The following is a 14,627-nucleotide window of genomic DNA, read 5'->3' as shown; positions in this document are numbered from 1 at the left end:
CTCATTGTAGTCATAGCTAGTGTTCATCGTTTACTGGTGCCCCACCCTGCTCTAAGTACTTTACATGTATTAGTATATGTGATCCTTGCAATAATTCTGCACTATGGGTTTTATTATAATTTTTACTTACAGATGAGGAAACTGAGTCCCACTGCAGAGGTGTCCAGGAATTTCTTTAGGGACACATAACCAGTAGGTGACTCAACTCATGCCTACTGGCTCAGGAGCCCATGCATTTAACTGTCCTGTTAGAGGAGGTGGTTACCAAGCCAGGTCTTGCACAGGGAACATCAGTGAGCTGAACTACACAGTGTATAGAGAACATTCTAGATATATGGATCTTCATGTGCAAGGTAACAATGGCACAGAAGCTTTGAGGAGAGCAGCAAAAGTATGGAATAACATTTATGGTAATAGAACTGAAGCTAATTAGCAAGCAGTATTTAGGGAAAAACTGTAAAATCTTAATTATTTTTAGGACAGTTATAAAGTGTGGGGAGGGGGAGAAAAAGCACGTTCTCTGCTTTTGGAAGTGTGTGTTCTCAAAATACAAAATGACAAATATTATTTGGAGTTGGTAATTTGATGGGCAAATACCTAAGAAAACAAGAATGTCTTCCTTCCTGGTTTCCTTATGCAATCATTTGTTTTGCTTTCTGCCACTGAAGGGTGAAGGTTTCCCACCCGACTGATGTTCTTGGGTAAATATTAATCTCTAGAACCCCATATATGGTTTCCTCGTTATTTTATTTCCTCTCTATAAAATAATTTTTTGCCCTCTTTCCAAATTTTTAAGCTTAAAAACCAGATCCGATCTGATTTGGAAAGAAAGTAAAGCTACAGTGGACTAAAGCTAGACTAGAAGGAGTCTTAGAGATCTTTAGATCCCGCTTTTCCCTTCTCCTGATTTGGAAACCAAAGACCATGGGTTAAATGATATCCCCAGGTTCATACTGGTTATGGGAAAGCTGAGCGGTATAACGTGGTAACTCCTGATTTCTAACCACTGATCTTTTTCACTATATCTTGCTGCCTGTCCTTAAAAAGAAGACTTTCTATTACAAATAAAAATATTATTTGATTAATTTAAATAATCTAATGTTATGCATGTTCTTGAGATGTAAGAGGATTTGGGGTAAATCGAGAGGTTTTGGTAATGCACCATTGGCCTTCTGGAGGTTCAGTACATTCTCCCAATAAATTTCTCCTGGAGCTCTACCCAAAGGCATTCTGAGGTGGGTCTTAGTTTCTCCTGCTCAACAGCTCCCCAGCCTGTCTGGAACTAAATACAAAATCTTTCATGTGGCCTAAAAGGCTCTCTAGGATCTTGCCCATGCATCTTTGTCCTCAGCTCACTTCTAGAACAGTGCCATGTATAGAGTAGGCATTAGTAAATGTTTGCAGATTGCACAAAGGAATGAAACTCTTTCCTTTATTGAGTAAGACACATCCATTCGTCAAGAAGCAATACCTCTTTATGGAGGAACTGTGTAAAGTGCTGGGGATACACTGGTGAGCGAGACAGACATGTCCCACCCCCATGATACTCACCACCCAGTGTCAATGCAAACAGTAGTCAAATAGTCACACAAAGAAGTGTAATATTAGCACTCTGTTCAAGGTCACACAGGAAAGGCTCATGATGCAATGGGCAAGCACATTTGACTTTTGCCTTCACTGAAGTGTTGAAAGATAGTAAAGTTAACCAGTCACTTAAGATTTGATACGTTTCAGTATATGTAATATTTACATTTAAAAAGAAATATTCAAGTGGGGTTAATGATATGCATGCTGAAGTATTTAGGGAAAAGTGTGCTAATGTATCAAAAAATAGGTTGTGTTAATGTATTGGTGTGGGGATAGATAGATGGATTAATGTGTGATGAAGCAAATATAACAAAATGTTAATAGTAGGCTCTAGGTGGTAGACATACAGGTCAACTCTGAAATTTCTTTCAGATTTCCTGTATGCTTGAAAATGCTCATAATATTGCGGGGGGGGGGGGTAGTTTTCACCAGATAAGGAGACTTGGAGAGGGAAGAGTCTCCACTAAGGGCACAGAATCTACAAAAGCAATTTATGTGCCATTACACTTGTTACTTTTATGTTTTGGATGATGTCTGTAAAACAGTGAATATGTTTCTAAATATCAGATATAGTATTAATTAAGTTTGCCCTGTTTCTGCTTTATACTCTGTTAACTAATCTTTATTAGCTATAATTTTAGATTATCACTGACCTGCCTTCTGTATTTGAGTTACTAGAGTTGATGGTACCTCACAGACTCAGTGCACTTTTAATACCTGTTATTTGGAAATTACTTGCCAGTTTTCAAAGCACTTTCACATTCATGTGCTTATCTGATATAACAGCTATCCTGTGGGTGTGGAATCGTGACTTATCCTCATTTTGTGAATGAATAAATGAATGGATGAATGAGGCTGAAGCTTAGAAAGGAAGGGAAAAGTGATATTTCCCAAACGAAAAAAGTCAAGTGAGGGACGTTACTGGAACTGCAAGTTCATAACGTTACTTTCAATTTGTGTAATTAAAAGATTGTGCATATCCACGAGCAGGTATGCTTATTTACAGCTCAGCATACTTTCCACTCACCACTGTTCCTTGGCCAGCTTGGAACACATGTCTGGGACCAGTAAATCCAGAAGCTTAGTTTCTTTAACCTGCCACCTTAGTAGGCATTGCTAAACTCACTCTCTTCCAGGAAATCCTGCTTATACTGTTTGCCTATTATTAACAAACTAGAGGCCCGGTGCATGAAATTCATGCATGGGCAGGGGTTGTCCCTCAGCCCGACCTGCACCCTCTCCAATCTGGGACCCTTTGGGGGATATCCAGCAGTCGGACATCCCTCTCACAATTCAGGACCACTGACTTCTAACTGCTTGCCTGCCTGCCTGCCTGATTGCCCCTAACCGTCTCTGCCTGCTGGCCTGATCACTCCCAATTGCCCTGCCCCGCTGGCCTGATCACCCCCAACTGCCCTCCCCCGCCAGTCTGATCGCTCCCCAACTGCTCTCCCCGCCAGCCTGATCATCCCCAACTGCCCTCCCCTGCCGGCCTAATCACCCCCAACTGCCCTCCCCTGCCGGCTTGATCACCCCCTAACTGCCCTCCCCTGCTGGCCTGATCACCCCCTAACTGCTCTCCTCTGTCTGCCTGATCTCCCCCTAACTGCTTGCTCCCCCACACCGGACTGATCTTGCCCCTAACTGCTTGCTCCCCCGAGCCAGCCTGATCTCGCCCCTAACTGCTTGCTCCCCTGCCAGCTTGATTGCCCCTAACCGCCTCTGCCTTGGCCCCTGCCACCATGGCTTTGTCTGGAAGGAAGTCAGACGTCCAGAAGATGTCCAGTCTAATTAGCACATTACCCTTTTATTAGTATAGATAATTACATTTTGAGGGCAAATGTTCTTAATTTTTTTTCAGTATATTTTCAGTATATTTTATTTTCAGTTTTAAGACATTCATGTGATGGCTTTAACAGAAATTAGATTGTGGATCTCAAGACGCTCCTCTGGGTAGACTAGTTGTAAGGGTCTAATTCATTGTTCAGCATGTGGAGAACACTAAGCTAGTCCCCATTTTTCTTGGTATGTTATTTTTCTCTTATGTCAGGGGGTGGCAAGAAAAATGTTTAAAGAGGGAATCTCAAGTATTTCATGGAGAAGAGATATGATTCTTTATTCCCTCTGTGCTCCTTTCTCCTTCAACTTATTCCTTTCAAAAAAAATCCCCAAATTAAGCTAACAATAAGGTCATGGGTTGAATATAACATAACTTGGTTATATCTAAAAAAATAAGAAAGCAATAACTGGAATGACAGATTCTGTAGATTTCATGTAGTTAATAACTTAAAAAAATTATTTTGGCCCTAGCCAGTTTGGCTCAGTGGCTAGAATGTCAGCCTCCATACCAAAGGGTCCCGGGTTTGATTCTGGTCAAGGGCCTTGGTTGCAGGATCCTCCCCAGCCCGGACCCTGGTCTGGGCATGTCCAATCAATGTGTTTCTCTCACATCGATGTTTCTCTCTGTCTTTTCCTCTCTCTTCCAGTCTCTCTAAAAGATCGATAGAAAAATATCCTCAAGTGAGGATTACAGAAATAAAGAGATTATTTTGAATGAGAGAAAATACCCTAAAAGCCTTCTTTACCAAATTTTCCAATGAAGATATGCTCTTCTCAAATTTTATAAATTTTTGCTTTTTAAAGAAGGTCTGGAATCGTGTTGCAAAACAACAAAATATAATTTGTTGACAAAACTTCTTCTGTAATTTAGCTCACATATAGGCACTGATGTCATATTGCCACATTAGGTGGTATTTTAATTTAATAAGCCTTATGCACCTCTTACCCCAAGATGCACATAAGCACTTCTAAGTGGGTGTCTGATCTTTAGCCCTCTCTTATAGAGTTCCATCTAGAAATAGAAGGTTTTTCTGGTAGTCCAAGAAATCTACACACCTTTGAGCATTGGGCCTCTTTGAAGAATATACATCAACAAAATGGCTTTGCCATCCTGTTCTTTGCTACCGTTGAGCTTGGTCCCAGTGAGTGTCTTACGCAGCTTGGATGAGAAGAAGGCCCTATGAAGCCAGTGCAGCTGTGCTGGACACAGTCACCGCAGCAAAAAGTCAGACAGTCTCTCCTTTTTATGATCTCACCCTTCCTCTCCTTGAAACTTGTTTACTCAGGTCCTCTTACCATCTTTCAGCCATTTGTCAAGAAAATTTTGCAGTGGATCTCTTTCCAAATGAAATAGAATTGCATTTTTGAACCCAAATAAACTGCTCCATAGCCTTGTTTATTTAATATCTGTGTAGTGCCAAAAAATGCACACGCTTACTTTAAAATAAAAATATAGACAACATCTTCTTTCTTTGTCATCTAAACCTCAAAACACTTTATTCCAACAGCACTATAAGAAAATGGCAGTTATTATACATTCATAAGAAAATACACATGTACATTTTTACAAAAAGAAGTGTATTTACTAAAATGTTCCTATGGTTAAATCTGTTTCTTGAGCTTTGTCTACAAGAAATAAGAACCTAAGAATAGCAGTGAAAACCCATTCTTATTCCTAATTGCTGCTATTTGTGTTGTTATGCTATATTATTTAATTTCCCAGTAATCTGAAACAAAGGGAGGACTACAGAAAAATGTGCTATGGACCATTCTAAACTGCTCAACTCCACAGAGTTTGGTGCAAGAGCCACAGGGTCTAATAGACAGGATTTCTGAACTTCACTGTTGTTTCTATCACCTGATCTTGTCCTTGTACTAGAGAAAAGAAATGCAATAGCAAACTTTTGCTTTTGGATTTTTAATAAAGAGGCCAAGGCTCAGTGGTTTGTATAGAACATAATAACTCTGCCTTTGTCTTTATTCAGCCAAAATGTATTAAAGCCACTCTGTGGACAGGTAGTGTGCTGTACTAGTGCTAAATGTTACAAAAAAGAAAAGAGGGTGTTAGTATCATCATTTTTGTGTGGATGCAATAACTTGGTTGACTGAAATTTTTAAGCAAAACTATATGCATAACATGTTTGATTTTACAGTAAGGAAAAAGATCATTTCCTTATTTTAATAACAAAATGAGTTTAACATTTTATCCAGATTCAGAGGCTCATTTCTGAATGTGAAAAATTATGGGATTAAAAAAAGGGAAATAAAATTTTAAAACCATAAGTCTATTGGAATAATTGTTTATGAAAATTTTATTCAAGGCCTAAAATTTTGCTTTAAATGACATGGCATTGATTTATATTATATTGTTCAAGGGCCAAGATACTTCTTGAGGAAATTTATAGTTTTACTATTTATATGCATATAGCATTGATGGTGGCTAAGACTCCTTGCTCTCCTAAACCTCTGTGTTGGGGCTTGTGTTAAGAAACATGCTATTTGATGAATCTTTCCTACACATGAAGAAGTGAATATAATGTTGAGTAGGAGGAGCAAAATCTTGAATACTTTAAGTGGAACTTGAAAAGGAAAATATTCGGAACTTAAAGAAACAGCACATGACCTCCAATTTCAAAGTGGTAAAGTACCAGTGTTTGTGCCTTTCTCTCAAAGAATAACATTAGAAAAATAAGAATATGAAGAAATAGAAACTTTGATTTACACACGGATAACGAGAAGACATTGGTAACTCAAAGTTGAAGAACATGGAAAGAAAAATGGTCAAGTGACTCAGAACACAGAAGTTGAAACTCAAGTGACTATGAAGGGGACAGCATTGGAAAGCCAATATCATCACCAGGCAGAATTCCACAAAGGCTTTTGAATTGGAGGTACAAGAGGAGAGGTGGAAAGGAGTACATTGGAAGTATCTGCAAGGAGGAGTTTGATCTTTAACTCTCTGTCTCCCTCCTGGCCCCACCACAAACCCTGCAGAGACATAGGAGTATTCTCTGGAGAAACTTTGGGTTGAAGATGAAGCCAGAGAATAGCATTGGAGAGCAATAGGAGATTTAAAATAGGAATATTAAGTGAATGTGGGTATGCAAAGTAATGAGAACACCAGTTTCAAATCTTCTCTAGTTTCAGAAAAACTGAACTTCCCCTGAGGGAGAAAACTTTCATATACTCATAATTTGGAGCCTCCACTCTTCTCCCCACCCCCCAAAGCCAGTGACTACCTGATTAGTCTACAATTGAATTATGAAATTATAGGTGTGATTTGCAATAATTGATGCTGTGCTATGCATTGGTGTCTAACAGTCCCTGACATCTCATGGCTTAATACAATAAAGGTTGACATCTCACTCCAATGAAGTCCAGTATGGCTGAGAGCTCTCCTCTATCTTGTAGCTATGCCATCTGGAGCATGAGGCCTCCGAGGATCTCATGGCAAAGACTAGGATGGAAGAGCCCAGCACACAGGCTCTTAATTGTCTCATCCCAGAGGTGACACATGTCATAGTGCAGTGTTCAGAAGTATTCACATGGGAAATGTGGGAGGGCACATGGAATATAGGTGGCTACTAACTTCTCAACAACACTATGCAAACTCATGTCTAGGTCCTCGTAAGACCCTCTACTTATCGTGCACCAGCCATGGGACTTGTCGTTGATTTAATTTTAAATTTGAAAGCTAGTATCTATTGCTTACCTATTATGTGCTGGCCCTGTGACAGGGCTACAAATATAGATATGTACCCTGACTGGTATGGCTCAGTGGTAGAGTGTCAGTCCACACAACCAAGAGTCACAGATTTGATTCCCAGTCAAGGGCATGAATGTGGGTTGCAAGTTCATTCTGGGCCCCAGTCCGGGCACATGCAGGAGGCAACCAATCAATGTGTCTCTCTCACATAGATGTTTCTCTCTCCCCTCCCTTCCATTCTCTCTAAAAAAAAAAAAAATATATCCCCAGGTGAGGATTAACAAAATAAAAATAGAGAAATGTATATGATACAGTCTCTAGTCTCAGGATTATTCTATGATTTAAGCTCTTAGTTTACATTGGCTTCAAAATAACTTTTAGATAATTTCCTCTAAGTGTTTATATTGGTAGGTGAAGTTAGTGACTAGCTAATCAAAAGACTGTGTAAGTAATTGATTAATAATAGTATCTTTTGTTCCTGTCACAAATATTAATTTCAGATATTTCTCCCATGTCTTGAAAACCATCCCCTTTTCCTTTTAACTAAAATAATCATTGAGAACTCTTTTCTTCTTTATAATGGCAACATGTGAGGATCTCTAATGTGCTTCCTAGATAAGTAACTGCAAATTTATCTATTTCTTGGTATTACCTTGTGGTTTATTTCTGATATTCACTGAAGCGGGTTTGCAAATTAATATTAATATGAAATGTTCCATAGAAAGTCTCATAGAATATCAGTTGAAAGCAATTGTCCAGGAAGAGTTTTCATTTCTGAGTCAGTCTTGCAAATGAATCTCATATAATTTTTAAAAGGAAGTCACTATTCTGATTTAAAAAGATATATTTATCCCAGAAATACCATTCTATCTGTTCTTATTTTATTTTCTAAGCCTACAGCTTGAACTACTTACACCAGTGGTACAACTGAATTTTAGTTGTTGGGTTCTGAGAGTATTAATAAATTTTTTATAATGTTTGGTTTCCATATGTTTTCTTTTCCAGAGTACCCGCGTGGCCTTAGACCATCTGGAGTCTGTGCCTGAGAAACTGAGCCTACTAGAAGGTTTCAAGGACTTCAGAGTAAGAAAGAGTTGGCTTGTCTCTTTCAGTATTTTTATTTGAGTGAGAACACTTGACATCTTTCTGATGTGCAAAGAAAATTGTAAGGAGGGAGGAAAGACCAAAAAAACATTGGGACTTTTCACACTCCATCTTATCAGAGATTATTGACATTTGTGACGTCCGGATGAAAATAATGGGGCATATATTAGCACAATATAGGAAAAAAGAGACTCTTACTCTAATCCTAGAAGCTCATTTGGCCCTCGGAAGCTTTAACTATGATTTAGAAATACCTGCGAATTAAAAAAGGTTACACATTACATTGACAATAGATAACTTTTGTGAGAAACAATATTAATTTACAAATTATCTTCTTTGAGTTTCAATTTTTCAGAATACTGTTTGTTTAAGAGAGATGATGGTGCACAGGTTATCCCTGTACTGTGACATGTGAATTGAAATCTGCATAGAGTTTTAGATTTTATATCCCATGCCATTTATTGATAGAACTCTAACCACAAAGCTTTTCATTAAAAATCCAATTAATTACATGTGTAGATTTACCTACTATAGTTTTTTAAAGTTCCTCGCAGAGCCCTGGCTAGTTCAGTTGGTTGGAGCATTTTGAAAGAAGTGGTTCACCTCTATAATCCCACATTTAAGTATTACATATTTGTAATGGTGAAAGGGAGTAGCATTGAGTTCCAAGCCCCCATCCACCACAAATTGCCTAGCCTTGGGCAACTCATTCTTAGCTTTACAGGGGCTATAGCTTTTTTTACATAAAAATGAGAAATTTGGAATTTTAATACTCCTTCTAATTTGGCACTATTTGGGGAACTAAGTCCCATAGATGATTTTTCTTACATACAAAAATCAGTTGCCCTCATTGTAATTTTCTAATTTCTCTCTAATTCATAACGTTATTGTCTAAATAAATGGCTATAGTGACTATTTGCTGTATTTTATCCTCTTTCCCCAAAATGAAGGAAAAGTAGGAAGGAAGGAAGGAAGGAAGGAAGGAAGGAAGGAAGGAAGGAAGGAAGGAAGGAAGGAAGGAAGGAAGGGAGAGAGGGAGAGAGAGAGAGAAAGAGAGAGAGAGAGAGAGAAAGAGAGAGAGAGAGAGACACCAGCTGAGGAAATTTTGTGTTTTTTTTTATTTTTATTTCTTTATTACCTGAATCTTTTACCTTTTTGCTTTTGAGGTGAGATGAGATATCCTTAAATTTAAAAATCTATGTGCTATAATAGTTAAACTAATTAAAAAGTAAAATTTTATTTAAGAATTAGTGAAAAATAGGGTGCTAGTTTTAAAGGTAACATTTTTTTTTGATGCCAGGTACAACTAGGGAAGTGGCATGATGTCATTAATGATCATCTTCAGAAAACTTCCTGTTACTTGAACTTATTCCTTTCAACTAAACAGTGTCAGTCATTTCAGATTGGCACCAGGACTAGTTGTAAATAAAATGCAAATAACCAATGTGGGACCCTGGTTTATTTTTATCGTGTCATCCAAAGTGACCATTTTCTTCTTCATCAACGTATGGTTCCCCTAAGTATCTCTCTAAACTTTAATTGTTTATTTTCTACATACCAGTACTTTTTTAAAAATTTAAATTATTTATTGTTTAAAGTATTACATAAGTCTCCTTTTCCCCCCATTGACCTCTCCCCAGCTGCCCCATCCCCCAGCACATGCTCTCACCCCACTACTGTCTGTGTCCATTGGTTATGCTCATATGCATGCATACCATACCAATACTTTTATTCTAATTTCAAGTGCTGATTTTTCTTTCATCCACCAGTTTAGATGTGTTGTTGTTTTTCCAGAATTCCCACAGTTTATCCGAGAGAACCGATGGGAGGTACTCCAAATACAGAGTTCCCCGAGAGTCTCTTCAGCAGCACCGAGACGAGCCCAAGTACAGAATCAGAAGCTTCAAAGTAAAGTCCTTTATATACATGTTCAACCTTAGAGTATTTTCCATGTTCCTGGCTACTGCCCTCACAGCAGCTCCTGCAGGGTTCCTGTAAGAGAAGATATTCTTTGATGCATGGAATAGATTTTCAGTTTTGTGGGAGGAGAGAATAAAAAGATAGTACCTATAACTTTTACCTGGGAACTAATGTGTACGTTTATGCTACTGTGGAGTAATATGTTGTTTGTCCATGGGAATTGATGTTGCTTAGAAATCCTGAGCCAGGACGCTGGTGTCTTGGTTGGTTAAAGGCTAAGTGTGGATGGTTAGTTGCACTCCTTTGTGCGTAAGCCCAGCAACTCTCAGTGCTGAAGTCCCCAGTAGGTAAAGTAACATATAGAGAACTTTGTAAACTATAATCTTGGCACATATAGTATCTGTCACTCATCATTCTTTCCATGAGGATATGAACTCCATACTACTAATTAATGGGGATGCTTATAGATGAACTGGGGAACTTAAAATTTGGGGTGAGACCAATATAGGACACTAGGAAGATTTGGCCATATTGACAAAAAAAGCCCACCATTCCCTTGATCTCCTCAAGATCCACCTGGGCTGTGGGTGATTTCAAACCCATTGGATTCTTAATAGGTATTAGCTAGAGCAAGCTTTCTCAACCTTGGCATTATTTGCATTTGGGTCCGATGACTGTTGTAGAGATGGCCCCATGCATTGTAGGATATTTAGCAGCATCCCTACTAAGCAGATGCCAGTAGGCTCCTCCATCCCAAGTTGTGGCATCCAGAAATGTCTCCGGACACTGCCAGATGCCCCTTCAAGGGCAAAATTGACCCCCATTGAGAACACTGACCGAAAGGGAATCCATCAATATTCAAATGTACATGCCAAGTCAATTTAGAAAAAAAAAGCTAAAGGCTCTTTGGGCTCTTTTATATTCTTACAAACTTCAGTATGTACGAATGAATATTCATTACACTGTATCTATTTACTCATTATAGCCAAATAAAATATTTCTAAGAAGCTGCTGCCTCCTGAATGAAATTGGATAGAACACTCAGTGGATATAATGACTGTTCATTTCTATAGTCCTCCCTAGCATGCTTAAAATGAGCACCCCACTTTCTCAATCCCCAGAAAATTGAACACTATTATGCCATATTATTCATACCCTTACTGTGAAGAGGGAATCCTGTGGCTTTATAGCATCTTACCTTTGTTTTTATAGATTGTTGTTAGGGACTCTAGTAGGGACCTTGTTGTGTCATATAACAAAATTTAAGTTTGCTGAATCATCTCCCAGCATTCCTAGTAGTCTCCCACACACTCCAGCATCTCTCCACCACTTACAGGGGTGCTGCCAACTTAAACAGAAATACGGGGTTTGGACAATAGTGAATAATAATAACTACTCATTATTGAGCCAATCACATGAAATTGCTCTTTTTGTAGGTGTTGCACACTTCATATGCATTATCTTATATAATCTTCACAGCAACCCTATTGGGTTGGTACCATCTCCCCCCACCCCTTTTACCATTGAAGAAAGCAGGGTTTTAGAACAATTAAATGATTGAATCAGAATTAAAACCTCAATATGACTGGCTTACATTTGCAGCTGGCGTGGACATCAAGCCTGATTTGTAAGTGAGGCCAAAACTTACCAAAATGAGAAATAAGTTTTGCAGATAGGTAGTGCAAGTATAGGAAAGGGCCATAAAGTGTATTATATGATGACAGTGTTCCACATTAGTACTATCTAAACATTGTAAAACATTGATTCATTTCAGTGATGAATATGTAGACTGTCACCATATGTAACACGTGCCTGAAATAGTGCAGCAATCTAATAAAACTAATGTAAATATCACATTTTTTGTAGTCATTACAGATGGAAATGTGGGAGAACAGTTTTGCCAGTTGCAGATACCAGTGATCATTTTTTTACATGCTTCTTATGAAAACAATTTATTTAAAAAGACTGGGAGGGGAGGCAGTTTCAAAAGAAGCATGAACTCCTATGAGCAGTGAGAAAGTTGTTAATCATTTCTGGGCTTCATGGCTAATCAGAAGAGCTACCTCAGGTTAGTCACAGGCATCCTGAAGAAACAACTTCATTTATAAGAGGCATTGGGATTCTTTCTATCAAGAGAGAATGTGCCCATAAGTTATTATTTCAGCAGCTATTAACTTCCTACATGTTTTGCTAGGACAGAGTTCAAAGAAAAGGCACATTGCAGGGACTGAATTTGTTGGTTCTACTGAAAATTGGATCTAGGAAGTCAGTTACTGGAAGATTTAGTGTAATTCAAAAAACATATACTGTACAGCTACCATAACACAAAGCACTGTGCTACCTGTTATAGGTGGTGATGCAGGATGTATAAAGATGCAGAAGGCATGGTCTTCTTGGAGAGAATAGTTATCAATTTGTCTTAATCCTAACAGATTTGGGCAGGAGCCAGCAAACTATCGCCTAGGGGCCAAATCTTGCCTGCTGACTGCTTTTGTAAATAAAGTTTTATTGAAATACAGCCACACTTATTTATTCATGTATTGTCTTTCACACTCAACAGTAGAGTTGAGTAGTTGCAATAGAAACTGTATGGCTCAAAAAGTCCAATATATTTACTCTCTGGCCCTCTATAGAAAACGCTTGCCAACTCTTTGTCTAGAGAAAGGGGAAATTGCCAACCTGGTCTTTCTTCCTTTGCACATATATAAAACATTTCCTTTCTTTTATTTACCAATCAAATAAATACTGCTCATGTTTTTTGGAAAATCACAATATTTATCCATTCATTCAACAAATATTCGCTGTTAGCTGTGTGCCAGGAACTTACTAGATGCCTGGGCCTCACATCATTAAACAAAATAGACAAAGATCACTGCCTTCTTGAAGCTTCCATTCTAAATGAAGAATATTCATGTTTGTTGTTATTGTTGTTTTTTTTAAATACAACATTCAAGAAACATTTATTGAATTTCTACTGTATACAGGCACTCTGCAAGGGCTAAAGAGAATGGTATAATAAGAAAAATCATTACCAATCCTTAGGAATCCAAAGCCTCCACACACACAACTATTGTGCAAAGGAGAAAGGCATAAATGCTGTTATGGAGACCTCAATAGACTGAAATGGGAGTTCAGAGAAAAAAGAAAGATACCCATAGTCTTTTGAAAAAATGGTTTGTGATGACAAAGTACAGGAAAGTATTTGATCCCCTTCTCTTTGAAAGAGAGTGGCTATTAGCATTACAGTTGTACACCTCTGACTGTATTACTATTGACAGTCAAATAACTGTTGGAATAGGAGAACCATGTTGGCAACTGGCTTCTCGTATTGTTAATGTAGGAGGGCAGCGAGACGTCCACTATGACCACACTACTAGTGGAGGGAAGGGTTAGCAGGAAGTAACTCAGGTTCTTTTACAATCCGGGCTAGAGCCATCTCCTGCGATTTGCTCTCATGGCAATCACCAGAACAAAAACTATCAGATTTCTAGAAACCCATCGAGATTTTCAGCAGGAGCGACGTGCACAGTTGCTGAGAGCATAATGTAATATTGTACTAAGTTGACCAAGTAACTGGACCAAGTCTGTTCTAAAAGTTTATATTTAGAATTTAATTCAAAGCTGAATCTGACATTTTTTCTTTGTCTTTGTAGAGACAGCAGAGGCATTTCATGGCCTCTCTTTCATCAGGCCTAATTGGGTTTCTGTCGGACAGTTTTCTTCCTTGCTGTCCCAGCTGTTTCAGATAGAACAGAATGTTCAAAAGTCAGCCAATAGTATAGCATTGCTAATCTGAATTCACAGAGGAGCATGGTTTTATTCAAGAAATCCCCATGTACTACCTTCATTTTTTGCTCTCTACACATACTAAATATATGGTTTTAATTAGCAGTGGGTTTTTTAGGAAAATCACAGAAGGCATGTATTGTTCCCATCCTTCCTCCTCCTAAAAGGAAATTCATGTTTTTCAATTTTTAGTGGAAGGGTCAGTATGTAACTTCTTTTTAAGGAAGCAGATGTTTTATAGGATAAGATGAGGTGGGGGAGGAAGTGATGATGATGTCTTTCAGCACAGTTTATGAAAGCAGAGCTGGCTGAAGCCCTGTGTCATATTTGTTCGGTGTAAGTGTGCGTATGGTATTCAGTACGGTTTTGCTCCTGGGAGCCGGTTCTCCTTCCTTGAGTCACTTCCTGATTTGTTTATACTTTGCTTATAGCAATTAATTGCTCTTAGGTCAGCTATTTCTGTACATACTTGAAATCTTTTACAATAGTAGCTTCTAAAGCATGCTATGTGTTAACTCCTGATGCAAATCAAGATTGTAGGTGATTTTTATTGAATGACTATTAAAATATATCACTAGTGTATTTTTAAGGTAATTTTATAAAAATTGCTTGGTAATAATAGTGCCAACTATGGGGGAATTTGAGGGAGAGTTAACCACATCATGCCCCAATGATCTCATTTATA

The 14,627-nt window shown here is 38.3% G+C and overlaps 1 protein-coding gene across 7 annotated transcripts in view; it reads left to right on the top strand.

Annotated features, from left to right (window-relative positions):
- CEP128 (centrosomal protein 128) overlaps positions 1 to 14,627 on the top strand; it is a 354,698-nt gene that overhangs the window by 323,859 nt on the left and 16,212 nt on the right. For all 7 annotated transcript variants that reach the window (XM_079768173.1, XM_079768176.1, XM_079768175.1 and 4 more), the window contains 2 exons: positions 8,138 to 8,215; positions 10,031 to 10,144. In XM_079768173.1, the coding sequence (XP_079624299.1) occupies positions 8,138 to 8,215; positions 10,031 to 10,144 (192 nt within the window). The remainder of the gene's footprint in view (positions 1 to 8,137; positions 8,216 to 10,030; positions 10,145 to 14,627) is intronic.

Source organism: Cnephaeus nilssonii, assembly GCF_951640355.1.
Source record: "Cnephaeus nilssonii genome assembly, chromosome: 4".
Lineage (NCBI taxonomy): Eukaryota > Metazoa > Chordata > Mammalia > Chiroptera > Vespertilionidae > Cnephaeus > Cnephaeus nilssonii.
This window is presented reverse-complemented; position numbering and strand designations above follow the sequence as displayed.